The following is a 27,523-nucleotide window of genomic DNA, read 5'->3' on the forward strand; positions in this document are numbered from 1 at the left end:
CATTGCTGATCTGTATGTTTAGGATTATTGCTCAACTGGGATGTCAAACCCAATCCCAGACTCACATCTATTGCAGCTATCATTCCCATTAAGGGTGATGTGTTTCATTTGGTTTCTGCCTCCTGTAACCTTTTTAATTTGGGGGTTTTGTCCATAGAGTTCAGATTTGATCTTATCTGATACATGGTTTGTGGCTGAAAGAAAGATGTTTTAAACTTTCCTTTAACAATGGTTTTCTTATTTGGACTCTTGGGAAAAAGGTCTGATTTTGTGAGTGTGCAGCGTAGTTTTCTTAAAATATATCACAATCAAGAATAAAAGCTGTCCTGCTTATATTCTGCCACCTGAGCTCTATGCCTGTGCAGCTCCCCCAGAGCTGCAGTGGGTTGCAGAGCAGCAACATTTCCTGTGATGATCTACTCAGTTAAAATAAATAAACTGTTCTATAAATATTAACTCGACAAAAACAAGCTGCGGCCTACTCATTTGCTTTTTTGGATATCTTTGCTGAGTTGAATTTACTTTTTTAATTAAGTCAAACTGATATGAACCTCAACTAAAACAAACATTATCTGAGGAAGCTTCAAATTGAAGTATATGATTATATATGAGGATTGTTTTAAAACAGCGACTAGAGCAACCCTAAACAAAAGGATTCCAATGAGGTTTTCTGATAGATTATGAACAGTTTTTGAAAATAACAGCCTTTAAGCAGGTATTAAACATACTTTTTATTAAGCTCATATTTCTGTTGTGAAATGTTTTGATGCAATGTTCTAATGTTAAACGTCTTGGTTTTGTTGGCTGTAAGCTGAAAATCATTGTTGTTAACATAATTAAAAGACTTAAAACATCAGTCTGTGTTTAATTAATCTATATGATGGGCTTCACTTTGCGAATTGTGTTACTGGAATAAATTAACTTTCCCATAACGTCAAATTTATTGAATTAGCCAGTGCACTACGCTGCGCAGGAGATGACTCATCTTTGCAGCAAACAGCTGATCAGTAAGTATATCACATACTCAGACACAGTAGACCCAAAGTCCAGGCTCACGACATCAATGAGTGTAAATTTATAAGTGATCAATCTTTAAAGCAAGACAGATGTAACAGAATAAAAGAAAGAGAGTGGACTCGGTTAAAGATATGCGGCTCAATGCTGCCATCTACTGTTGGTTCAATCTGTAATCTACCTGATTGCACATGTAAAAGTCAACAGATCCAAGCAGTTTATTCTGCAACGGACTGTTTTGTGATGTTTGTTTGAGTCAATAATGATAGAAGTTTGAAGATACAATTGGCAAATTAACAATTTATTAACTTAGTGATTTACTAATTGCGGTAAGTTGCAGTTGTTACATGGGGTTGTGTCGGTCACTCTGGAACAACAGCAAGCCAAAACTGACCCAACAAGCGTTCACAGGGGTCAAAGTCAGGACTTCGAGGACGTCCTTCCATCCTCTCCATTCCTAAATTCTGGAGCTGGCCTCTGATAAGGGTCAATGACATATTGCAGGGTGGAATCTGGTCCTTAAATGGGCTGGCCACTGGCTGCAAAATAGCAGGATTACGTCTGAAACTTTCTCTTATAACAACAATCTTTAGTTTTCCAGTGATGGGGATGCCGTCCCACGCCATCAAACTGCCTCTACCAAAAGTGTTTTGGTTCTGGCAGACAGGATTTTGCGAGATTTTCTCGGGTACAGCTCACATACTTAGCTGTGCTGCCCTTTCCACCAATAAATTGTCCTTAAACTTTCCCCTGATTAGTTTTTATTGTGCCAACAACAAAAACTAATCAGCCTAACACAGTTTTCCTTAATTTATGTCCAGAGTTAAGATGCATTTCAGACAATACTAAAAAACAATGAAAGTATAAAAACTAAATAACATAAATGTGAAACATCTCAGCGTCTGATTTGCATCAGCTGAGTTACATACAGTTTCTGTTCACACTGTTGGCGAGAATGCACAGCTTTTATGAATTCAGGTTCTGTCAGTTTGAATTGATTTTTTAAAATCACCTTCTTTAAGTTTGCACAGGTGTCAACAATCAACTCATTAACTTGGTTGAGATAAAAGGCGCTTTCTGGGTTCAGTCTGTAGTTGAGCTCTCCTGTGGAAGTGATCCTGGTGAGTGAGTTGAGTACTATAAGTGATTGATTGATTTCTAATAGGCTCTTAAAGTTGTTAAAGAAACACTTTGAAGTGTGTTTTGATTTCTGAGCCCTTGTGCTTTGAATCCAGCATAACGATGTCCGGCCGAGGAAAGAAAGCTGTGCCCAAACCGAAATCTGCGGTGTCCCGTTCCTCCAGGTCAGGACTCACTTTCCCAGTGGGCCGCGTTCAAAGGCTGCTCAGAAATGGCAACTACGCGGAGAGGGTTGGCGTCGGCTCTGCCGTGTACCTCTCGGCCGTCCTGGAGTATCTCTGCGCTGAAATCCTGGAGCTGGCTGGAAACGCCAGCCGTGACAACAATAAGCGGCGCATCGCGCCGCGCCACATCTTGCTGGCTGTGAAGAACGACGAGGAGCTCAAAAACCTGCTGGCAGGGGTCACCATCTCGGAGGGCGGCGTGGTGCCGAACATTCAGGCGGTCCTCCTACCAAAGAAGACCACAGGTCCAAGGGAAGACGCAACCGCCAAAGATGTCCAATCTCAAGAATTTTAACTGTGGCAGGCTGGGAGTTTTATTTTAATCAAATTTGTCATGTTCTTAAATTTTATATTTGCACTTATTAAAGCTTAACCTGTGTTAAACCTCAGTTTGAAGAGCTCTGTCCAAAATATTAAGCCTGAACTAGAAATGACTCAAACTAGTTACATATGTTCTCTAATATAATCCAGACCACAGTGAGATGCATAGTGTTCAGAAACTTGAATTGTTAATGTGTTGTGGCCTGTATGACTTTAGGCATGATCAGCTCCAGCCCACACGCCCTCCACCATGGGAGGCGGTGTGGCTATTGAACGGTGCTACAGCTAACCTTGTGAAAAGGTGACTAGGGCACAGACTGCTTATGAGGTCTGGAGTTGCTGCATTAAGTGCCAGGGTTTGAGCTACAGATTGCTCAGTGGTTAAATATGGGTGGAAGGCTATTGTGCATTTCATTTGGCACTTGGTGTCCCAGAGTAAGGAGCAGTGGGGCTGCTTGTGGTCCAATGTGACCTTTCCACAGTCTGCTTTAAACTGCCATGACTCTTGCTGGTGTCTATTTCAACTCTAAGTACTCTTTGTAATTTTTAGCACTTTGTGTGCTCTGATGAGCTTTATGGGAATACTCATTTCATTTTCCAGCAGGACTAGGGACCTGCACCTCCCCCTGACAAAATTACCAAAAACGTTTGCCCATATCATCATATATTGGCCTAAAAAGACCAATATACGAGTCTCATAGGTGTGTGAGACTCTGTCTTCTAGGGACCGATGCACCAAAAAGAAAAAAAAAAACATCTGGTAAGCAACTGATAGAAATGAAACACAATCTAGACTGGAGTAAGAAAAGTCATGATAAAATGATGCTACATTTAATTGCCACACTGCATGTGTCTTACATACCCATCATTGTTTTTGTCAAAGCTTCTCACTATTCTGGACAGTTTACTCATCTATTTCTGAGGTCACCAACTTTTTTGCAGCTGAGTTGTACTTCATGGGCACCAACTAAGTAATATGAAAGGCTACCAGTTTTGAGTTTAACTTCTGAATTGAATTATTGGAATAATTTTTTTTTTAAATTGCTGCATCAGTACATCCCTCATCTGGTTAACGAAGTTTATATTCCTTGGAAGATTTCTAGTCATATTGTCTTTCATTCTGAAGGAGAAAAACAAACCTTGCAGGTCATTAAACTTAACAGGTGTTTTGCATCAGCGATCTGATACGGCAAGTTATTGTAACATATAATCAGCCCAGGCAGCTCTCCTTTTTTTTCATTTATCAATGTTTCTTTTTTTAATGTAGTACTAAAATTTTACATTTATTCTTTGAATGGGTTTCTTTTTAAAAGCTTATTTCTTACATTTTTGTCCTTTATTTTCCTGTGAAGAACATTGAATTTACCATGTGCTTGTGCGAAGTTACACAAATAAACTTTTTGTCAGATGTGGGTATTCACTAGTTCATTAATATTTTTGGAAAAAAATAAGTACTTTTGGGAATTATCTTTTTACTGTTACTTGAGAATTAATGTTATACAATGTTTACTTTAGCAAAAGTTCTGGCTACTTTACTCACTGCAGGTAATTACAATGAATGGAGAACAAAGATATTTTAGCCAACAATGCACCAGACACAAAAACATTATGTTCATTGAGTTTTGTTGTTTTTACTGAAGCTTCGTTGTTCTAAAGTTATTTGCCACCTGCAGAGCGTCTTTGGAGATAAGGTGAAAGAAAACAGTATATATTGACACTGGAACTACCTTACCCTATCACTAGCTGTTATAATAATTTGTTTTGTAGAGTTTATGCTAACAATACCATAATTACAAAATAACAAATTTAAGCTGAAGTAACATGTTTGCAAATCAAATAATTTGTCCTGTTTGAATTTATTTTGTAATTTTGTTATTTATACGTTCTATTTTCTTACTAGTTTAGTCATTAAAATATTAGAATTTGCACACAAATGTATATTTTTCTGACTGATTATATATTGTTTAAATATTCAGCCAAGTGTTATAATCAGTTGGCTGAATATACAAAAATAACATCTTGTGCATGTTATTTTCATGAACAAAATAACATGAAGAAATGTTTTTTAAATGTATTTCTTACATTTTTGTCAATGTTATTTCTTACATTTTTGTAAGAAATACAAAAATGTAAAATTGCATTCTTACATTCTTACAAAAAGGTAAGAATGCTATCTTTCTCCTAGATAGCATTCTACTAGAAGAATGGCGTCTGGATACTTTGATATCATCTTTTCTTGTTGAAAGTTGAAACGTTTTTAACTTAGAAGAGCATTATTATGTGATACAATTGCATGCCATACTGGTGCGTGAGCTAAACGTACGTGCGGCTACGTGCTGACGTATGACGAGTGCACAACAAACAGTTGTTGGACTTCAACAGGCTAGCGAAGGAGAACGTTGGACAAAAAAAAAAAAAAAAACAGGCTCAGCTGACTCCTCCCGGAGTTGGAGATACAGCCGAGAGCTAAATGGTGGGAATATAGCGGCCATAGTCTTCCAACCGTAAGCACCGGTAGTCCCGGCGCGTTTCCTGAGCGCTGAGCTTAGCCACCGAGGCATGTTCATTGCTCGGAGTGTGACGCCTGTTTTTTCCGCCGCTGCTACCGCCGCCGCTGGCTGAGGGTTGTGATGCGAGCAGAGAGAGTTGCGCCACGACAGAGGGTGAGACCAAGATCTGCGGAGGGAATATATTTCATCTTCTTGTCACGGAAGAATGAACTTGGAGAAACTGTCGGGTCGGTGTAAAGAAGCAGGCATGCTACCCTACTCGGGCCTGGACGTCATTGTTGGACAACAACTTTAGCAAGCTAGCAACGCGTTAGCTCGCTTTAATTCACGTTGATGACTTGGCTCCGTAAGCTCCCTGAGCGACCTGTTCGTTTTAGTAGATTGGTCTGGCCCTGTTTGTTCCTGCTAGTAATATGCTGACGACCAGGGAGACATTATTCGCCCTCAAAACGAAGCAATAAGATAGGACTGCCAGAAATTTAGCGCTTACCTGTGCGTTCATAGTTAGGCTTTATAGTTTGGTTTATGAACAAGTGCAGACAACAGTAGCGTTTTGCACGGAAACAAACGATTTCTTGTTAAATGACATTTCAACAAAATTGCACTTTATTTAGTTGGCTTCTGACATCATTTGACGGTTGTTTGTTGAAGTATATTATTTCCACATCGAAAACAAAATACAAGCATAGATAGATGGATGTTTCTCACGCACTTGAATGACCAAAACGGGGACTCATCAGCTTTAAAGTAGAGAGAAAAGCTTGTCTGTTCCAGGTGGTCACTGTCTTACCTGCTGACCATACGGTGCGCCACAGTTTGCAAGCTGAAATGTAAACATGAATTTCGAAGAGCAGCGTCTAGATTTGTGTAATGTCAAGACAAAGGCCAACGTGGACGATGACCATAACACTACCAACAACACAGAAGCGGTCACCCCTCGTATTTCTGAACTGATGACAGACAGCGACTCCGAGAAACAAACCAGTGTTCCCACAGAGGCCTCTGAAACCTACCTTATGCCTCAGCTCACTGACAATCTCCAGACAGCTGAGGAGGACAACCAAGACACACTGGAAATTGATGAAGTCAATGGAAATAAAAAGAGCTGTGCCCAGGACACCCCTGCTGTAGATAATCCCACTGACTTGATCTCGTCTAACGATGAGCAGCACAAGATTGTTATAGAGGAGGTGGAGGAGGTGAACATGAAGGAGGACAGGGACATCAACTCTGCACACGCTGCTGTGGAGGCAGGGGACGATGGCGTGGACATGGACATCGGGGTGGATCTGAGCCTGGACGAGAGCGGGGTGCTGGAGGCCGAGTCTGCGAACGCCACGTCCATCTCAGACAACGTTTTGGACTCCAAGTCCAGTCCTCAGGACGTCCCAGCCGGCAGGACAGCGGAAGGCCAGGCAAATGCAATCCAGACGTGCAGCACCGAGGCGTCTGCCGCTGATCAAGCGGGACTGTATCCCTTGGTGGAGGAGGGGGAAGAGAAACACAAACAGAGTGGAAAAAGGGTGACATTTCCTTCAGACGACGACATCGTTTCTGGAGCGGTGGAGCCGAAGGACCCCTGGAGACATGGTAGTACTTGTCATTTTCTGCGTGTGTGTATGTGTAAATGAACTTTTCTATTTGCTGTGCTGTCATTAAGGCCGTTTGAGACGTGTTGGTTCACCAGGGACGTAACTAAGGCGCACAACTCGGTCTTTTCCTGACTCATGCCTTTGTTGTTGTTCTTGAAGGTTCCTTTTTTCTTTTGGAGACTTTTAAGAGAACATTTTCTCGATTTCAATTTCTAGCTGATTAATTGATGCATTTGTAGCATTTTTTATTATTTAGCTGTAGTGTATTTAGCTATAATCTCTCTTAGGCATTTTATATTAATATATGCCAAGGATTTTAAGTTAGGATTTGAAAACCACTCAGATTAAAAAATAAACAAATAATTGTCAGTTTAAGATGGCACCAATGTAGCTGGGGGGTTTTATCCAGTCGAATAGTGCACAGGGTGAAGCAGCACTCTTCCTTTGTCTCTTTGCTGCACACTGCCAATCAGCAGGCTGAAAGAACACTGCTACACTTTGTCCTTCACAAAAAGAAAACAAAGTTGGTTGTTTGGGAATGTTTCCACTTGTAGAAAAACATTCATGCTTCTATTGTGAAAACTAAAGAAACACTCTATTTAGGATAGCAAAGTTTCAGAGGTACAGTTTTAAAACTAAGAGTAGCTTAGCTTATAAACTAAGCTACATTGCAGCAAACTACAATAATCAGTAGGTTTTATTTTATCAGGAATGAAAATTTAAATTAAAAAAATTAGGTTATATTACAGATTTCCACTTAAACATTTCATGACTGCACTCTGGGAATCTCAGCTAGAAAGATCTGGTTCAAAACGGATCCACCCAGAGTATAGAACCACAATCATCCACATGTCAACAAAGATTTGATCATGTTAATTTAAGGTCAGATTGGAAAGCTGTTGGGGAGATTGTGGTGGTATAAAAGAAAGATTTATTCATGACCATCATTAGGACTGAAATGATTAATCAAATGAGTCATGATCAATCAATTGTTGAAGTAAGTGTTTAACTTGTTAACTGGAGTATATACAGACTAAAAAAAAAAAGGTAATTTGCTGAAAACGACAACATAGTCGTAATTAAGCCAAAACTGGACAAAAATATATAAAATTTGCCTTTAGGTTGAAAAACCTTTTTTTTGACTGTAAACCTATTCCACCCAAAACTCCTAAAGTTATATTTTTAGCTTCAGCTGGTTCAAATTCTTTAAGAAAAATCTCCTATTAATCTCCTTGTGTTATTCAATTATTAATCCAAATAAAAATAATCATCAGATTAGTAGAAGGCATTTTTTTTGCTGCACATGCATCCTTTACTACAAATGATCAAACTACACGAGGGCTTTCTATGCATTTTAGACAATAATATGTTTTTCTTGTATAAAAAAAGAAATGTCAGTATTTGCATCTTTTAATTGGTTGAATTAAAAAATCTACAGAATGCGCAAACTTTTTTTTAACCGATTAATAATCAATAATTACTTAAATAATCTTTAGTTGTAGTTCTAATCAATATTATTGTCGCCCTACTATCACGCAGCACTAGCTTAAGATGCTCTTTCGCATATTTAACATTGTCCGTTAAAATTTTGACGGCTCGATGAATGCAGTCATTCATCCCAAAGAGGTGTGTTAGTGTGTTAGTCTTCTCTTTGTGTGTTTCGTCAGAGCTGCCGCTGCTTTGTCAATCCGCTGTTTAATCCTCAGGTAGCACCTGAACCCCCACCCCTACTTTAAACAACTTCTAATAGATAAAGAACATAATAGGTTTTCTGGCTTTGCTGCACTCAGAATAGCCAAAGCATAACTCCATATCCAAGTATGGCGGCGCGGCACAGTGAGCGAATCCCTCCACTCCTTGAGGTGTGCCATTTTACCACAGCAGGTTCCTGTTTGTTCAGCGAATGCACACTTTGGAAAACTCTGAGGATGTGGCACTGCTTTTACTTAGACACATAGGGAACCCAGTGTGTGGTGTTACAATGAAGGAAATCTTCCTAAAAGGTTTTTGGAGGGAATTGCTTTTTTGTGTGTGTGTGTGTGTGTGTGTGTGTGTGTAGAACTTAATTATTCTCTATCAGAGAGACTGTTTTTTTCCAGTCAATTTGTACATTTTGTCTTTATCTTAAGCTGTTACATGCTTTTGTTTACTTGTTTTTGTTTATATTTCGGACGCTGGGTCCGTACACAGGCAGGACAGGCTTTGCTTTAACAGTAGCTTTACAGTGGCCAAGCTGGAAATTTGTGTGTGTGACTCACACGTTCCTTCATCTGTTGTCAACAAAGGACACCATTTACTAAACAGCCTTCACAGGCCTAATGTGAAAACTGTTGTTTGCTCACGGTAATGTGACTGGCGTTGGCATAGTTACACACTTGGCCGGTTTAAGACGATCGCGTACGGTGTCGAGCGCACCGCTGACCTCACGATTGCAGTGCGTTTGTGACCTCCATCATCTAGAAAACACAGTCAGGATTCGGTTTGAAATGATCAGAGAAATACTTATCCGTTCATTGAATCACACGTAGCTCCGTCTGACTGTGGATTCGGCCGCAGTGAAGAACTTTAGCATGTTGAATACATGTAAATAACCCTGCTGCTTTTGAACGGTTCAGTCCAAATCACGTGGCCGGCTTCGTTTTAAATTAAAATGCCGGTTTCCTGAGTGTGTTGGAGAAAAGTTCGTCCCTTCACAAGTTTTTCTGGCCTTGTGCAAAACAAGACAAACCGTTAAATATCTCGCACGCTGAGCCGCAGCGCTGGATGTTTTATCAAACACCTTTATCTTGTAGCTGGTTTAAGTTCCAAAGTTCTTTGCGGCCGAGTGTCAGTATGAAGGCAGAGAGTCAGCTGACGGCTGTGAAGTCGGTCACGCAGTGCCTGGCTTGCACTTTTTACTGAATGGAAAATCTATAAAGTTTAGGAAATGTCATGTAAATACAATAAAAGTTGTACTAAGCTCATGGGGAAATCGATTTAAATAGTAAAAGTTGACGAGATTTTATTCAGGGATAGTTTGATAAGTTGTTAAATGCATGTTAAGCTTGGGATGTTTCTACCTTCTTAAATATGCAAATTTCTGCCTTTTTTTGCCGTGAAGTGAACTGAACAGAACATTTCTGTAGGGGAATTTGTCAACCAGGATTAGTTTCTTTTACCCGCAACCAGTTCGAGTCATTTAAGAACAGGCATTGTTACAAAGCCCCTGTCGGATAAGTCACTAAAATATACTCCATTTAAATATAGAAAGTGCTGTAATGAATTTTCCCTCTACATCCCTGTATTACTGTGAGTATTTCCTGTTTTACTTACTTACCCTTTACCTGTCCAAAACTACAGTCCTAATAGTTTTTTCACAGGACCATTTGTCTCTGGACATCTATCTTGACACCTGCAGCGAAGGTTTTAATAAGCGACGTTACTTGCTCATGCTGTTGATGTTTTTCTGTTTGTCAGTCTGCTGAAGCGTTTGGCTAATGCTAGCACACGTCTCCTCTCTGCTTTGATGCGACTTGGACAATAACTCGGCTCATATCACATTTCACTGCTGTTTCAGCTAAAAGTTACAGGGAGAGTTGTTCCGCCTGATAGTTTCTTTACTTTGTTAGTTTTGTCGTAAAATTGAGAGTCTAGTGTTTCAGCTGCTCTCTCTGTCAGAGGACGGTGAGCAAAGTAGGTCGAATGACAGACAGGAAGATGCAGGAGCCTCCCTCGTTCATTCACTCCAAACACTTAGATTGTTAGATAAAAACAAGACTTGTTTGGTCAATAAGATGTGATTGGCCTACAATAAAGCTTTTAAAATTTGTGCATGTGGGAAAAACTCTGTCACATTTAAAAAAATTGTAAAAATAAAAAGCAGAATCAACAGGATTCTCCGGGGTCTTGATATCCGTTTGAAAATGGATTAATTGGTACATCAGATCTGGACTTCCCTACTTTTTTGAGGTCTTGCCTTTATGTGTCTGAGAAAACCTCGCACACTTTGTCATAATTTGCAGCCATCTCACAAAGTGTATGTAGCTAACTCAGAAAATATTAGACTTATTAGCTAACAGCTGGAAAATCACTTTAATGTTGTCTTTGTATGTTAAAACAGGAATGGAGAGGACAGTAGCTCAGATTAAAGGAATAAAATCTCTTTTTCTAATTAATCATTACAATCTAATAGGGATGCACCAAAAGGAAAATTAGGGCAGCTATCAATTTCCAAAATTTATATTCCTTTTATGGCTAAGTGCCAATATTTTTATAATCAATACATTGAAAAAAACCGACCAGACTTCTGGCACAACGTCTGTGCTTCAGGAAACGAAACCCCATCCCGTCGGCGTCACTGTCACATGTCCAAACGCATAACAGTGGGTTTCCCACAGCCTGAATCATCCACACAAACAACTACAACAACTACAACATGTACATAAACAACACCTGGTAATATCAGCCTGGTTTTACTTATCGTACCAATATGTCACAAACATGACTAAGTAATTTTATCAAATGAAATGTTTTCTTCTTTTGTTAAGGCTCTTTTAAATGCTACCTAGCTATGCTAGTTTTTGATATGGTTTAACTGGTTTCTCCTTTGTATTAATCTTCAGCTAATGTGATGCATTTTGATCGGGTTGTCACCAACAGACTGACTTTTGCAGAGTTTTACCAGTCTTTATTTCTCCGGCTTTACGTTCTACATCTGGAGGATGTCCTGCTTTTATTACAGATGGTTTTGCTATGTAACTTCAGAAGAATTGCACTAAAATACCTTCTACAGTCATCTACTCCAGTTAAATATTTAAAGAAGAGGGGTTTTTTTTACTGATCTTAATATTTTTTAATGATCCCAAATCTTTTTTTAATGGTTTAAGTCCAGTGATACAGGCCTGTATCATTAGGATTATCTAAACTCTCTGAAAGCTTCTATGGTGTCAGTAGGCTTTAGCACAGTGGCACAATAGACCCGTTTCAGATCCAGCTTCGTTGGCTCCCTTCACTATAAGATCCTAGTAAAACATAGCGAGTTTCTGCTGCAAATTCTGGTTAAAGAATTAGATTGGTATGAAGAAGCTGATGAAAAGCAGATATCTTGCTTTATCTGAGCCATAAAAGGAGTTTCTGGATGGACTAAACTTCATCTGGGTTGCCATTTAAAATAAACACTTGGTTTAGCATCTCAGGGGAGCAGAAGGAAGCAGCTGGGGTGTTGAATTTCCATGCCCTCTTGGTTCTCTTGTTTCCTGCTTTGTTGTCAGGGTTTGTGTTATCAACAAGCTTAACATGTGGGTATAAAAGAGGTAAAGACTAACAAACAGCGCCACAGGTAGCATTTGTTCCCATTCGCTCCCTAAAAAGGTGAAATATGTGCGGTTATTTTCTTCTGAGTTGCTTTATATTCTAGAGGTTTCTTTTTGTTGTTGTTTTTTTTCCCCAGTCTTCTTCAGTGGAGATCTGAGGGCTGTTTGTTCCCCAGGCCAGGGCAAATACTGCATCATATCCTGAGATTCCTAGAATTCCCTTCGCTGTTTAGTTCCCCGAACTTTTCCACTTCTCTTCCCAGGTTCTTTCACCCCTTAAAACGGCTTTAGTTTGCAGTGCTAGTTCAAACCATAAAGGCCTTAACCGCAATGTTTCCTTGTGAAAATGCAAAATCATTTATTTTTTTATAGCACAAAGTTTATTTTGTTTGATCTCGATTAAGTCTCGTTATTTGCAATCGAAGCAAAGCTTTCACATTGATAGCTGATTGTTTTACAAGCAGCAAAACTCTTGGGCCGACATCCTGCCTACATGCCATGTAGGAGCAAAAATTAAACTTTTTACTCATGAAATGTTATGTCCCTTAAATGTGATTTGGTATAATATAGCTTGAAGCAACACGGCGTCCCTCCACCTGTAGCTGCACATTGCTAAATAATCTGTAGAAACATCCTGGAGGTCGGCTGGATAATCCATGACAACATAAATGCACGGAGGAAGTGAGAACCATTAATGTAAGCTGCTTTTGCTGCTTAAAATAAATAATTCCTAACTCAACTTCTGTAACATATTGCAGCAAACTGTTGATAAATTACCTGCAAGCTTGAAACAAAGTGTTTCTCTGCCAATGTTTGAGGAACAAAAGCGCCTGCTGATGATATCAGCAGAGCTGCTCCTCTTATTTGCACCTTACGTCTATAAGGCTTATTTAACTAACCAAACAGCACACGCATCTCTGTTTGTCTTCTAAATGAAAGAAGTGAGCATGTGTGTTTGCTTTCTGCTGAAACCTGCCCTTTGACTCCAGGTTCTTCAATGGGAAGTTAAAAATGCAGTTTGACACAGAAGGAGGCCACTTGTTGTTTACCGATGGAGCTGCCTTCACGTCTGAACTTTCTGTCCTTGTCAAACAGGAATACCTTGCTCTTCTCTTCCCTCATTCCAGCTCCTGTGGAAAGCTGGAAACTACTGCAAACTGAACAAAAACACTTTAACACTGGAAAATGATGTCAAGCAAACTGTTGGAAGTCACTGAAGAGAGTTGTTTAATCTAGTAAAAACACTTATGAGACGTAAAGGGGTTTTTATGCTAATATTGCACATGCATGTTTTAACCCTTAATACCCACCTGTAATGTCTGTGTCTAGATTCGTCCTGAAACGATTAATCATGATGAATCAATTATTCAAATAATAGTCAATCAATTAAGTCATCCATTACTAATTGACTGGAGTGTACAGACTCCAAAAGGGCATTATGCTGAAAAAGAAAAACGGTGATTAAACCAAAACTGTACAAATATGTTTTACCCAAGACTCTTCAAGTGGCATAGTTTTAACTTCACCCAGTTCAAATTCACTAAATGTTATTTCCCTTTAGGCAATAAAAAGTTTTTCTTATTTAAAAAGGAATTGCATTTTAATTTATTTCTAATGCATAAAAAAGGTTTAAATGAAAAAAACTGTAGAATGTACCAATTTTTTTTATCAGATTGTCAGAATAATTGATAGAATATACAATTATAAATATATATTTGTTAGTTGCTGCTCTATTCTAGATATTAAATGCAAGAAGCCAAATCCAGTGCGGTCCATGCTGAACATGAGTTTTTCTCAGTTTATATATCAATCCTTTATTTCTCTACTGTAAACTGAAATTACAATCCATGGTTTGTATTTAATTACTCTGATTACTCAATTTTAATCAGCATCTCTCCTGGACACAAACCATCACTGCATCCTTTTCTTTATTTATTTTATCTGACTCTGTCCGACTCTCATTTTGCATGCTGGTACAAATTCTCAGCTCAGTTTTTTTCCCACACTTCTGACAAACCAGTCAGCTGGCTGCTACGTGTTAATGGTGCTGCTGCCACAACATGCGCCACAACAAAGAGGTGCGAAATGACAGCAAACAGGGCTGGAGCATAGGACGGGAAGGCTTTTTATTCCCGCTTTGAGGTTAGAGGCTTTTACTGCTTTTGTTTTAGTCCCAACTCTTCCATAGTTTTGATAAAAACATGTCGAACCAGGTTGCACTTTTTAGTAGAGAAAATTGAAATGACTGCATATCCATTGAGAGGCAGATATAAATACAACCTCTGTGTTCTTTTCTTTCACTAGGGAACAGTCTAATTTACTTAAAATGCACAATGGCACAATTACTGATTCCCCTGTTGATACTTTATGCAGCCTCCCTTTGCCAATAGACCAGCTCTGATCCATCTCTCATAACATTTCACAAAGTTGGAGCATACGAACAGGGGTATTTGACTATTTCTGTTTTCATAATCTCTAGGTTGTCCAAAATCCTGGTTCCTCTTTTTGTCTGAACCGTTTCTGTCTTGGCTTGGACATATGTTTTGGATCATTATCTTTCTGAAGACAGTAATTATTACCCTGCTGACATGTCACCGTTCCAACCTGCGCTCTGTATCTGATCTTCCTTGGTGGTGCAAAATTCTTTGAATTGTTGGAAAATCTTTTAACACCGTTTCCTGTCATCATGGTTTTATAAATGCAGTAATCAACTCAAGGCAATCCCCTTAATATAGCCTCACTAGAAACAGGTGGTCGTACTAGCTGGTTAGCAAATTACTGTTTGTTTTACCCCAACAATATTCTCTGCTGACACCTCAACTGTTTATCTGCACAGACTGCAAGTGTTACCTGCGGGAGCGTGGCTGAGTTCACCACATTTTACGTCACTACTTGAGTTTATGAGCAAGTCGGGTCATGCAGGATTTAGGACTGCAGCATACAGTGGGGTGAAGAAGTGTCAATGTTTCACAACATCAGACCAATTAAAATATTAGCTGAGTACTAAATGGAGCTTTTAAATGACAGTGTTTGTTAAAGTTGCAGTATGTAGCTTTTATTAAGAATATTTTTGACTTATTTGTTAAAACTCTCACCATAGTGTGACTGCATAATATGAGACAGATAATCTGTGAATAGCGCAGTCTTTCTCCTCCTCGTGCTGCTTTTGCCGTATGAAGAAATGCAGCCAACTCAGTCAAAAGCAACCAATCGGAGCCAGGAGGAGGGTCTTAGCACTGATGCTACGTGTGCTAATGGCGGCAAAACAACTCGCCGTTACTCGAGTTGCTAACTATGCTAACTATGCCAACTGTCCATAGCATTTATGATGGGCTTTGGTGAAGTGGAGAAGCTGCGCCAGAGCAGGGAACTGGGGGTTTAGGGTCAATCAGGCATCTGTGCCTGATTGACAGCGTTCAGTTCCTACTCCTGACTTTGGTTGTTTCTAGTTAGCACTGGGTGACCTTTTTTTTTTTTTTCCCACAAATGATCCGTCTCATAATATACAGTCACAACGATGTGAGTTCTAACAAATATGTAAAAAAAAAAAAAAAAAAAAAGCTTAACGTTACATACCTTAGCTTTAATGGAGCCTACATGGCTCTGTGTGATAAAGTGCCTCTGAAACCTAACAACTGGTTGGGCCACCTTTAGCATCAATAACCCCAGGCAAATATTTGTAATAACTAAAACTAAAGGTATCCAACACTTTTTAAATTTTACTCTAAATCCGCACAAACATTTTTGCAGTGAAATACTGGGAACTATTTGTTTTGGTCCCCGTAATCAGTAGGAAATATCTGAATATGTGCAGTCAGAGTCAATTAAACAATGATCATTCGAATCAGTCTCTGACCAATTAATCTGCATGACAAGTCGACCTTTATCAGTGAAGCAAAAAATAATCCGTAATAGATTTTAAAATAGTCCACTGTGTGAGTCAGTCAAGTCAAAGAATTTGATCAATCTCCCTCGGGAGAAATCTGTTTGTCAAGGGACAACACGAACGTAGCATTTACTGAATCTTTCCACAGGATGACCATTGTCTTTATGTACAGGTGGGGTCTGAAAATAAGTAGACTTTTACCTTTGCTTGTTTGCTCTGTGTTGCTCAAGTGAAAGAACAAATTGTTTTCCTGTCTATTAAGCAAAGGGAACAAATGAGTGATGAAGGTAGAAAAAGGAGGTCGAGATGAAGAGACTAACAAACGTGCTGAAACTGGGTCAAAATGCAAGCTCAACATTTAGGAAAACCCAGGTGTGATTTGTCTTTCTTTAAGAAACTGGTTTTAGATTGAGTTGTCTAAGATGTTGGAGGTCTGAAGGATGGCAGTGCCTTCATTTGACAGCTTCCTTGAGGGAAAGCAGATTGTTAACTCTGCTTTCTTATGTGAAAAGGTACGAATTTCATGCTTACACAGGCCCCCGAGGTTTGGCTTAAACATCAAGCGCCTTTGAAGAACTTCATAATGGAGTAATTAGGCCCCTTAGGTGTTCTAACACTTCTTTAGATGTTTTTTCATAAATGCCTCTGTTCAGTATCCTGGGGAGGGAGATGTTTCTTTCTATTCATTTGTACTTTGCACACATTGATGTTTCTTTGCGTAACATTTGATCACATATCAAACACTCCTCCCTTTTTTCACTGGAAGTGTAACAAAATGCTTCTTAAGAGTAGATATTAAGACCTTTTCTATTAAAAGGCGTTTAATTAACAAAGTTAGGCTTAAACTTGTACGTCTTCTTTTGATCTTCAACTTTAAAAGATATGTATAGACGTAGAATAAATGCATTCATTGCCCTCTTTTCAGCTAGTTTATGCTTTTTGTGTGTGTGATAATTCGCTTCCACTGTTGGCTGACACTGCAGGGCAGTGGGATGTGATAAAGACTTTGAGCCTGTCTTACAGAGTTGTCAGGTTTTGAAGGAGATGTTTAGTATTTTTATCTGACAGGCTCTTAAGTTTGCTGTTTGATTACTTGTACCTGCTTGACAAGAGTTGAACATCTCGATTTAAGACATAAAGTGTAAAAAAACTAAAATAAAGTAAAAATATTGATACTTTTAATCTAGTGAAAATCCTAACAAACCGGGACAAAAGGTTCTAGTGACAACATAAAATAATAAAATGAGTATAAAACTTGTGCTTATAATCTTAATGAAAAGTTAATAATGGGGATATTTGGGCAGTAGCTTGCTTGATACTATGCTAAACTTTATTTTAATAATAAAATAAAGTTTATGGGACTCCCATGTGGGTGCATGACCATTTTTATAATAAAAAAAAAACACCTAGCTCCTTTTATTGGTAACTTTTCAACAGAAAACAGAGTTTTATAAGCCTGGCGGGCCACCAGGCTTTATTTGTGCTCCCACCAGGCTTAGCATTGCTTATTTTCTTACGTTTTGTTTTAATGTTTGCATTTTTTAAGACTTTATAGTTGGTGTTCAGATATTAATCTTCCGATTTTTCAATGACGCATAATTATCAAGTGATACTTTCAAATTTCCTGTCAGCTTTAAACATTTTTTAACTCAAAAATACGACAGGCCGCTGGATGAATGACTGCTGAGCGCCCCAACCACCGGCCTTGGCAAGTTTTCTTGCACGGTGTCTTCATGGATAAGCTTCAGCCGTCACAATAGTGTAGTTCAGTGAAAACAAACGGATGAATACGTTACTCAGTCGCAGTTTTCTGAGGGCAAAATATCCATATCAATAACATAACAGTGTGTTGGCATACAGAGGAGTGACTACCTCCTCTGAAATTAGCATGATCTCACTGGAGGAGTTATGCAAGCGAGTTGAGGTGTGGAAGGTCAAAGGATGGGCTTTCTAGGTCACATTGTTGGTTCAGCGTTCTGCCTCCTGAACATGTGCTTGTACTTGTTGCAGCTCTGCCTGTTATTCAGGTTGAGTAATTGATTTAAAATTTACGACTGTTAAACCTCCCCTGTCGCTGGCTGTTTTTTCCTCGCCCTGGGACATCAGCCCAGCTGGTTCTGGTTTCATACAGGTGCGGTAACTGAAGTAGCTTACTTTTACGACGCTGTTCTGACTAGGAAGTATTACAGTCAAGTACAAGAGTCAAAACACACAAACACAGCGCATCAGAGCGTTCACTGATGGCGTTGTTTATACATGTTCATTCTCAGAATCTGAGGGAGCAGATTATTTTTAGGAAACAGGTGAGCCACGATGCCCTCAGTTCAAATTTAAGCATGAGTGGATTGAAAAGCTGGCTTTGTTTTCATACTTAGGTTTTTTTGTGCCCCAATTTGTCTCTGAAGAGAGAGGAAAGAAGTGTTATAAAATGCTTCTACCCCCATATGCACAGAATTGCAAGGAATATTTCAGATTTATTGGGTTTTTGCTTTATTTTCGCAGCAAAACACTTTGGATGAAACTAGTTGTTGCATAAGGAATATGACAATTATAACCAGAAAATCACAAATGAGACTGTGCACTTCAAAGAATAGTGGCCCAAAATATCCCTATGGGGATTTAATCATCATTTAAATTAAGTCATCATTTAATAATTACAAAAATTCAAAATAATATTGAGTCAGTTTTATCTATTTTTTTCTGTACTCCTCAGTAGGAATGTATGATATAAACCTAAAGTTTTATCAAAATATTTTGTGATATTTCTTGAAATTACTCTTAAGCATCACAAGAAATTAACTTTTTTTTTGCTTATCACATTAAGCTTTTTAACATTAAGCTGCTGAACAAATATGATAACATTTATATGTTGGATCTTCAAACCAGAGTTGTTTTTGCCTCCCATTTGAACCAAAAAGAGGAAACTCTTTCAAATAACTAAAGTAACAATCTTTGGTCTTTGCAGCCGTCATTAAAAATAGTTATCACTTCATAACTCACTTTTATCACATGACTTTTTTTCTCTCCCCCACCATGGTTTATAATAATTACACATTTAAAAACATCTTCACTGTCGCTGTGTCCTAATTTACTCGGCACTATAAGCCCTATGTTTCAGGACTTGCTCAAATTAAACACCATTACCCACAATCCCACATTAAATTTCACTCTCTAAGGAGTTTAGTGGAATTACTCTCAGACGTTGACCTTTGTGTGAAGCAGATAGTCGATGTGTTGCCAGCTGGAGACTGTGTCCCTTCTGCTACCTCTGAAGCAGAGGTTTGGCCATCTGTAGTCGTCTGTCTGCAGGAGTACATCATTTGGCACATTTGCATTGCTCTGTCTTTAGTTTGTGTCTCTGGATTTAATCTCACTAATTTCCTTACTACATCTACACATGTGTCTGTGTTTGCTGGCAGTAATTCTCCACATCAGGGTACGAAGGGAGAAACATTTGTGTAAGTTTTGCCTGTTCGTTTCCTGTCGCAGTCAAAATTCCTCAATTTGTTTTTATTTTCAACAAACATCGTGGGAGCTCAAAGTGTTTGTGGGTACGTTTGTGCCAAACTGGCCAGCCCTCGTCAGAAAAGCAGCGGTTCTACCCGTTAGCCCGGCACAACCCAGTTCACCTCCGAGAACCGGAGTCGGCAGAATACAAGGTTCTGTTGCACAGACCGCGGTTCAGGCAGCTGCTGCTGTAGCGCTGTGGAGAGCTGCCAGCAGCAATCGCAAACACAAACAAGATGTAAAGATGTGGCCTGTCGGAGGTTTTCTGGGTTAGAGCGGAGTCGTCGTCTCTTCTTCGGTGTCCTCCGAACCGGAAATATCAATGTGGCGAAACGTCTGACCTTGAATCTTTTACAGACACAGATTTTATGTGTTTTGCTTGGTTGAACTTTTTGTTTCGGATGGACAGAATATATACATATTTGCCTCAGTTTGTTTTATTTATCACATGCTTAATGAAAAGTAGAAACTATATAGAGTTTGGGTACAGATCATAAAGGTCAAGAGGTCATCCTTTTATACTCAATTTGTAGCCAAAACCATGATTTTAAAAGGGTGAAATAAATGCTAGTTTAACTATTCTGTGACCTCCTTCTCTTACAGTCACTTAAACAAGACCAATACCGTGTAACCTTCTTGGTCTGTGAACGTGTTTCCTGACTAGATCAGGAGTCTGCTTCCTGTGCCGTTCGTGCTTTCAGCCTCGTTTTTGTTTCATTTTCTGATGTGGAGTTTATTTCCTGACTCATTGTTGTGTTGCCTTTTAATCTCTCTGCCTCTCCGTGTCGCCGGCTCTCGATCTGTGTTTCTAAAGACATAACCTGGCTCGGTAATTCGGCCTTCCTTCCCTCTCTGCGTGCCTCTTCACCACTCCCCTCCATGCATGTAGCAGCAGCTCTGAGCAGAGTGCAATAAAACAAAGGCAGACCCAGCAGAAATGCAGACAGCAGTTGTAGCTCAAGCTTTACTGATTCTGCACTCTTTCAACTCTTATCACTGACTTCAGTTGGCGGTGATGTTTGCTTTTTCTTTGTTTTTAAATTTGGAGGAATGGTCATACGCCACGCTCCTTGCACTCTTTTAACATGGTGGCGATGAATCATTTTTAGATTAAATGATCTGTGCTCTTTGCTTCTGTCCTTCTCTAATTAATAAGCTGCATGAAAGTTACAGTCTAGTGAGCATCACACACTCTCCACCTCCGAACCCCACCCCGTCTCAGGAAATGTTTACTCACACGCTTGCTCCACAGCGACGCTGCACAATAACACTTTTCCAAGGACACTTTGTTCGCTGGAACACATGAACTGTACAGAACAAATTTAATAGACTTTCTCGCGCCACAGAGCTCGCTCTGTATGTATTTCAGAGGTAAAATACTAACGCAGATTGGCATTAACCTGGTATGTCCTGCCAAATGCCCATTTGAGTGAAACATAACTGCCACAATTAAGCACATATTTAAGCTGTTAATGTGGCATTAAGTGATTAAACCCATGTTATACCTCTGTACTGCAAAAAAGACACAAACATTTAGAGTCTCGTGTCTCCTAGTGAAGCATTTCGTTGAAGATTACAGTGACTTGCAAAGGTTTTCCTTCTGAATTCCTCATGTTAAAATTACATGCATCAAGTTGTGGCTTTAGGTGACAGACAAACAAAGGAGCAGTCATGACAAGTTTTCTTTTTTATAGCAAAAATATGAAATCTGTAAATCTCTTCTTCAGTGGGAAGAGTTGATGTGAACATGGCTGGAGCTAAATACTGAGAATCTCTGAAAGAAAAACCTGGAAGAGGATTAAAATAATGGGCAATGGTCCTAAAAATGCAACCAGCTCTACGGTCTATCTTCCCAAAACCAATCTGGAGTATCGCAGTGTTACTGGATATAACTGACTGATCCTTTTCTTTTTTACATCACCACCAAATTCAGCAGCTTTCTCATTTGTGTGCCAACTAATTATGATTTTCCTAGAACACAGAAAACCAGAGTACAAATGCGGGTCTTGTGTTTCCCCGATTTCACGCGCTGCAGCATTTTTCTCCAGAATTTGCTTTTAATCAAAGCTCTGGGTGATGAACTTAACGAGAGCCGCTGCAGGAGAGCAAGGATACCAGTGATGAATGCCGCTGAACAGTGAAGGAGACAAGTTTCTCACCTCTGTGAAATCAGATTGCTGACTGCAGCAAAAGTAAGATGCACACACACACATGCACGCGTGTGTGTGTGTGGAGCGTGCTCAAGGAAACAAAGACCATAATTATTCTCCTGCTTTTGTCAATCAGCTCAATTGGCCTCATGTTTTTAAATTTATGTGTATGGATTCGAGCTTTCATGTCTGTCTGTCTTGGGCTTTTATTTCTTCTTTCTTTTATTTTTTTTCCCCTCCTCTGCATGAGAGCCTCGCTTCATCCATCAGCAGAGCCTCTCAGCCAGAACAGTAGCTTTGAATGTTGCCCAGTCATCTGACTGGAGTTAGCCTCTGCAACAGTCTGGGATGGCAACTGCACTTAACCCACACAAAAACCAAGAACAATACCTCCTTTTTGCAGCTTTAAGTAGGGGGCACCCTGAGGTGGGGGGTGTGAGGAAGGGGAGGGTCGTGTTTTCTGATCCTCTGTGTCAGAGCGGAGTGCTCCCTCAGGCTCAGACACAAACAGGTCGTAGTAAAACAAAGTATTTTCTTTGTGTCTCAGTCCCACACTTTATTTTAGGGAAGCTTTGGTCGAACAGCAGTTGATGATGATGATGATGATGAGTAGCATCAGGGTGTGCTTGGTGCTGTTCAGAGGCTACATAAATGTTTCCTAGATCTTTCTCACTTAATTTAAAAAAAAAAAGTGAATAAAATACAGTCGTAGTAACATTTATGTGTATTTGAAGCACAGCTTTATAACTAAAAGGCGTTAGGTGTCCTAATGTCTCCACAGCCATGTTTCTGTTTCAGTACGTTAGTCTGAGCTCAGTGTTTCTGTGACTTTCACAACTGTTAAACATTTTAAACACTCAAATGTGTGCAGAGAATCCAGCCATCCTTATTCATTTTTCTGCCTTCTTGTTAAACTTTTTAAAAAAATATATTTTTTACCTTTTTGTTGTGTTTTTCAGCTCAGAATGTGACGGTGGAGGAAATCCTTTCTTCCTACAAGCAGGCCTGTCAGAAACTGAACTGTAAACCTGTCCCCAAAGTGCTCAAACAAATACAGGTAAGAAGCAACAAAAGGACATTTAGTGAAGGGCTTTTTATGTACAAATGTTTACTAAATAAATTGTAAATGGGGGGGGGAGGGTCTAAATGGTCTAGTTCGACTAACTTATTTTGTCGCTTGCACTTGTCTTGCAAAAAAAAAAAAACTCACCTAGGAACTAGTAACCTTTTTATTTTATTATTTTGTGAGCTGTTCACCTTTGTTTTTTGCAGTCCTTCACGCTGCAGACGGAGCTGCTATAAAATGAGCTTTTCCTTGGAAACATAATGAGCTCATACATCTAATCTTGCTCTGTAGGTTGTTTTGCATGTGATCCCGTCAAGCTGGGTCCGCTTTGTGCAATTGTCGCAGGCAAAAATCACTCATGGTGAGCGAATCAAAAGAAGCTCTTCAGTCAACCAAGAGCAGATTTGGACCCAAGACAACCGATGACAAATATGAGGCGACATCAGAAAATGTTGCTTTCTTTTAATCCGTAATAAGCACAAAAAAATCCCCACCATAATAAATACTACTGCATCAGCACATCTCCATAACAAATGTAAACTTCAGCTAGTTTTTTCATTTATTTATTTTATTTTGCCTGTTAGCTTGCTTTGTTTTCCAAAACACAGACTACAGAAAATATTTTTAAAAAGTAGTTTTTATTTCACTTATCCCGTCTGTTGTACGACAGAGCTTTAGAGCCAGGCTACGAGAAAATGTCCGGTCTTAAAGATTATTTTGTTATTTTGACACTTAATAACAAGTGTGTCACAGTTGACACCTGTAATGAAGTAAACGGAAATATGTCGGGTATATCTGAAGAGACATAGAAGATGACTAACAAAAGAATCTTTACGACTGTATTTTCCTGAATTTCTGTTACCAGAAAATGGTCATAATATCAGCAGAAAAAAGATGCAATTTTACCAGAAGAAAATGTCTTAAAATTACTAGAAAAAAAATTTTTTTCTAGGAAATATTATGAGGATCTGATCTTTCTTCAAAATAAAATTACCGTATTTTCCGCACTAAAAGGCGCATCTTCAATGAATGGCCTATTTTAAAACTTTTTTTCATAAACAAGGCACACCGCATTATAAGGCGCATAGAATAGACGCTACAGTCCGAGTTGCCACCCGTCCCGACGCGATTTGTTCCGAACTCTACAAATGTGGATGTGTAATAATAAAGAAATGGTCCGTGAGTACTTTATGTAGTAGGTTTCACTCACGGTGTTGTAATATTGTGTCCAACTGCTTTCTGGGTAACACAGACCAACCACCGCCGCAGTCTCTGTCTCTCTCTCCCCCCTGCATCTCCCCCGACTTTAAATGTATAGGGGCTGGTCCCTTGGTAACCCTAGTCGAAGCACCCCGGATGAGCCTACCGCGACTGGGCCGGGGTGTGGCCGGATGATGGTCACCCTACTCCATTCGCGCACAGCATGTTCATGGAGAACGTGGTGCTAAATGACCTGCAGACGACCTGGTAGATGGATCAGTCAAACTTTATTAACAAACCAGCGTTCTGACAACTATCCCAGCATGCACCGCGCGCTTCTTCTTCTACGGGCGAAAATGAAGTCGGCGGCTGCTTACTGTAGTTGCTAGACCTGTTGTGGCTCAATATTGGTCCATATATAAGGCGCACTGTCGGCTTTTGAGGAAATTGAAGGTTTTTAGTTGCGCCTTATGGTGCGGAAAATACAGTAATTGTTTGCACAATCGTTTCAAAATCCTGCTAGTGATAATTTTGTTTGTGTTAGAAGTATGTCTATTAAATATTATCTATAAAGCTTATACCAAAGAATGATTTCATAAGATGCTCCACATTCCTCATTGAATTTTTTTGTTGTTGTTTTAGTAGTTCTCATAAAATTACAACTTTATCCTGTTAGTATTATAAATTTATTCTCCTAATTAAAATAGTTAAGCTTTAGTCTGGCCCTAATATTCTGTCACAGCGTTGACCTGAATTCAAAGTCTAAATACTTAAAAGCTGTAAAACATGTTTGTCAAACAAGATTGCGGCCGTAGGTGTGCTGACATCACTCTGAACTATAAAAACCCAAGAATTGCATGGGAGAGAAAAAATCCTAATTTTTCCAAAAATTAAATCTCCACAAAGCAAAAATAGTTATTAATTGACCAAATCTATTTATCACCCAGCTCTACTGATTGCATTGTACAGTTTTCAAAGTCAGACGCTGTAAATCAGCCTTTACAGTCCCACATGGGGACCATCATCCCAGTCCTCCCAGTCCTAAAGTTTCTGCAGCATACAGTCAGGTTTTTCACAGGTAGCAGGATACTCTTTTCTTTTTCTTTTTTTTTTAACTATGTTTGATGAATGCAGTTTTACTAGTCTGTGTGAAGAAAACAGCAGATTATAAATCACCAGTAAATAAATTGACAGAACTGAGGGTTTTTAAAACAAAATTCAGTCATCAGGACCAGTTGTTTGTTTTTGTTTCTTGGTTGCAGACTTCAGTCTCGTCATGTCAGACCTTCAGCTCTTCATCTTCCTCGGAGGAAGCCTAAAGTATCGGTATTGTTCTGCAGATATTCTGCCTTTGTGTGTGGACTGACGCACAAACTTCATTTCTATTACTGTATTGGAGTTTCCTCATTTGGGAGTCGTTTCCTCTGAACGTCAGATGTGTTTTTATAACAGCGCTAGAGGAAATGGGGAATATATAGCCAGCCTGAGGGGGGAAAAAACTGTTGTCTTTCAGCAATTTATATCACGCTGGAAATTTGACAAATAGTCCTGAAGTGTGTAAATATACTCCCGCAATGTACCCAAGTGATTTTATTTGATTTTATTTTCTTTACAACAGCAGCTTAGCACATTAATGTGAATATCCACACGAGGCTGAGATCCCAGACTCTCAGCTGACCGGTCTCCTCGCAGCGCGGAACATATTTTCATCTGGACCTCTTTCTTGTTTGACACCATCATTCAAAAAGCCGGTCGCGATAAATGTGCAAAGCCCGTAAAGCGGTGACAGTAAACGGTTTACAGTGCGTGCGTGCTCTGCAGTGGCACAACAATCAGGAGGAATTAATAATGCATCCCTGCTCCCAAGCTCAGCACTCACATCTCCTGTGGGGGTGGTAAACACCGCATCCCCAGAGTCTGACAGGAGGTAAATTGATTTAGTAAAAACACAAAGGGAACGGCAGGAAACCCGCAAGTTTGGTTACGTGCCACGCCTGGGTTTTTAGGGTTTGGAAATGTCCACCTTAATTATTGGAGAAAGTGAATTCAAGGTCCAAATCCTCTTAACTTATTAAAATGTTGTCATCGACAACAGCTGCATCTTGAGTTTCAGTCACATCCAGTGGAAATTTTACCAGCCTGTGTCCGACGTTGACCGTCGCGGTTTCAATTTTATGGTCTACCAGCAGAGCTCCTGTCCGGTAAAGAGACCGTCCATTTCTGCTGAGTCATCCTTGCGGTAACTGGTCACATAAGCATGACTGGCCAATGAGAGGCGTTTGGCAAGAGCTGCTCAGATATTTACTGTTTTCTTTTTCACTCTAAATGCTTTCTTTATTAAGTACTGCTGGATTGCTCATGTGGCAACCTGCCAGTCGTCTTACAGGTGATTTTCCATATTGCCCTTGGCGCGTGCGTGCGTGCGAGCGAGCGAGACTATTTAGTAGCTGCATGTTGAATGTCTGCTGCACAGTTCCTCCCACCGGGGTCCTAAAACTTGGACACTTGGTAGCTTTGTGTCACATTTCTCTTGATTGCATTTTCCATCTGCAGCAGGAGTGTTTTTCCGTTATTTTTTAAATGCTTGTTTGTGTAGACATATGTTCTCCCTGAATGCTGTTGCTATAAAGAAAAAAAAAACTGGCAAATGTTTGTAAATGAGATGTAAAATTATAGGCTGCTTTCAGCTTTTTAATGTAGAGATAAACATGCAGGAGCCCTTTTTACATGGAATTACTGCCTTAAGTCCATTATCATTTACAAGCTGCATATCAGAGCTATATGTTAGAGGACGTGTCATTTATTTTGCAGAACATCCACTGTGTATGTTTAAAGCTGAAGGGGGTAGTAAATACGCTCTTATGTTAAGATGGTAAGCATTGCATCATGCAGATTAATATGGCTTTTTGGACAAATTAGTTTTATTTTAAACTGGCTGCTGTTAATTTGTGATCGACTAAAATACATTTTAGGCTACTTAAAAATCTGCTTTGTAGACATTGTTACTTTTTGCTGGCTGAATGCTAACTTTTATAAAAAATATAGTGCTTTTTTCTTTACATATTTATTAAAACTTTAAGTATGTCAAGAGACTATGGAACAGATAATCAGGGGAAAATTGAGCTATTCTCCCTCCTCCTTGTGGTCCTGCTGCTATCTGCAGAAATACTCTGCTCCTGGTCAGAAATGACCAATCAGAGCCAGGAGGAGGGTCTTAGTGCCGACTATCATGCTCACACCTACTGCCGTGAATGCGTAAGCTAATTAGCATGGCTACAGACGTCGATAGATAAACAGTTTTTTTGTAATGGTGAGTTGTTTCTCTGCCCTTTGCACAGCTGTGGCAAACCAGCAATTTTGAGCTTTACACACAATCTCGCTGTTTCCACCCAGCAGCACGTACACCAGAATGATTGACACTAGTAAGACCTTCCTCCTGACTGACTGACTGTTTCTGACATTTTTGGAGATGGCAGAGGAGCTTGATTTTTTTTTTTTTTTTCTGACAAACTATGTACTTTGTTATAATGTCATAACATAGTGACAGTTTTATGTTTATGTAACTATATAACAGTGACAGTTGTAGTAAATATGAAAAAATATTTGTATAAAAGCTGTAGCT

General features: G+C 39.4%; 2 protein-coding genes across 2 annotated transcripts in view; both read left to right on the forward strand.

Annotated features, from left to right (window-relative positions):
• The first annotated feature begins 2,036 nt into the window (after positions 1-2,036).
• On the forward strand, positions 2,037-2,767 carry LOC106920167 (histone H2A-like). The gene is made up of 2 exons (XM_014991026.2): positions 2,037-2,135; positions 2,250-2,767. The coding sequence occupies exon 2, from the start codon at positions 2,257-2,259 to the stop codon at positions 2,671-2,673; it is 417 nt and encodes a 138-aa protein (XP_014846512.2). The 5' UTR covers positions 2,037-2,135; positions 2,250-2,256; the 3' UTR covers positions 2,674-2,767.
• Positions 2,768-4,908: 2,141 nt separating this feature from the next.
• Positions 4,909-27,523, forward strand: part of ppp1r37 (protein phosphatase 1, regulatory subunit 37) — a 39,568-nt gene continuing 16,953 nt past the window's right edge. The window contains exons 1-2 of the mRNA XM_014991028.2: positions 4,909-6,799; positions 22,595-22,692. Of these exons, the coding sequence (XP_014846514.2) occupies positions 6,046-6,799; positions 22,595-22,692 (852 nt within the window). The 5' untranslated portion in view covers positions 4,909-6,045. The remainder of the gene's footprint in view (positions 6,800-22,594; positions 22,693-27,523) is intronic.

The sequence above is a fragment of the Poecilia mexicana genome, unplaced genomic scaffold (genome assembly GCF_051168715.1).
Source record: "Poecilia mexicana isolate PSO_F unplaced genomic scaffold, ASM5116871v1 scaffold_13, whole genome shotgun sequence".
In the NCBI taxonomy this organism is placed as follows: Eukaryota; Metazoa; Chordata; class Actinopteri; order Cyprinodontiformes; family Poeciliidae; genus Poecilia; species Poecilia mexicana.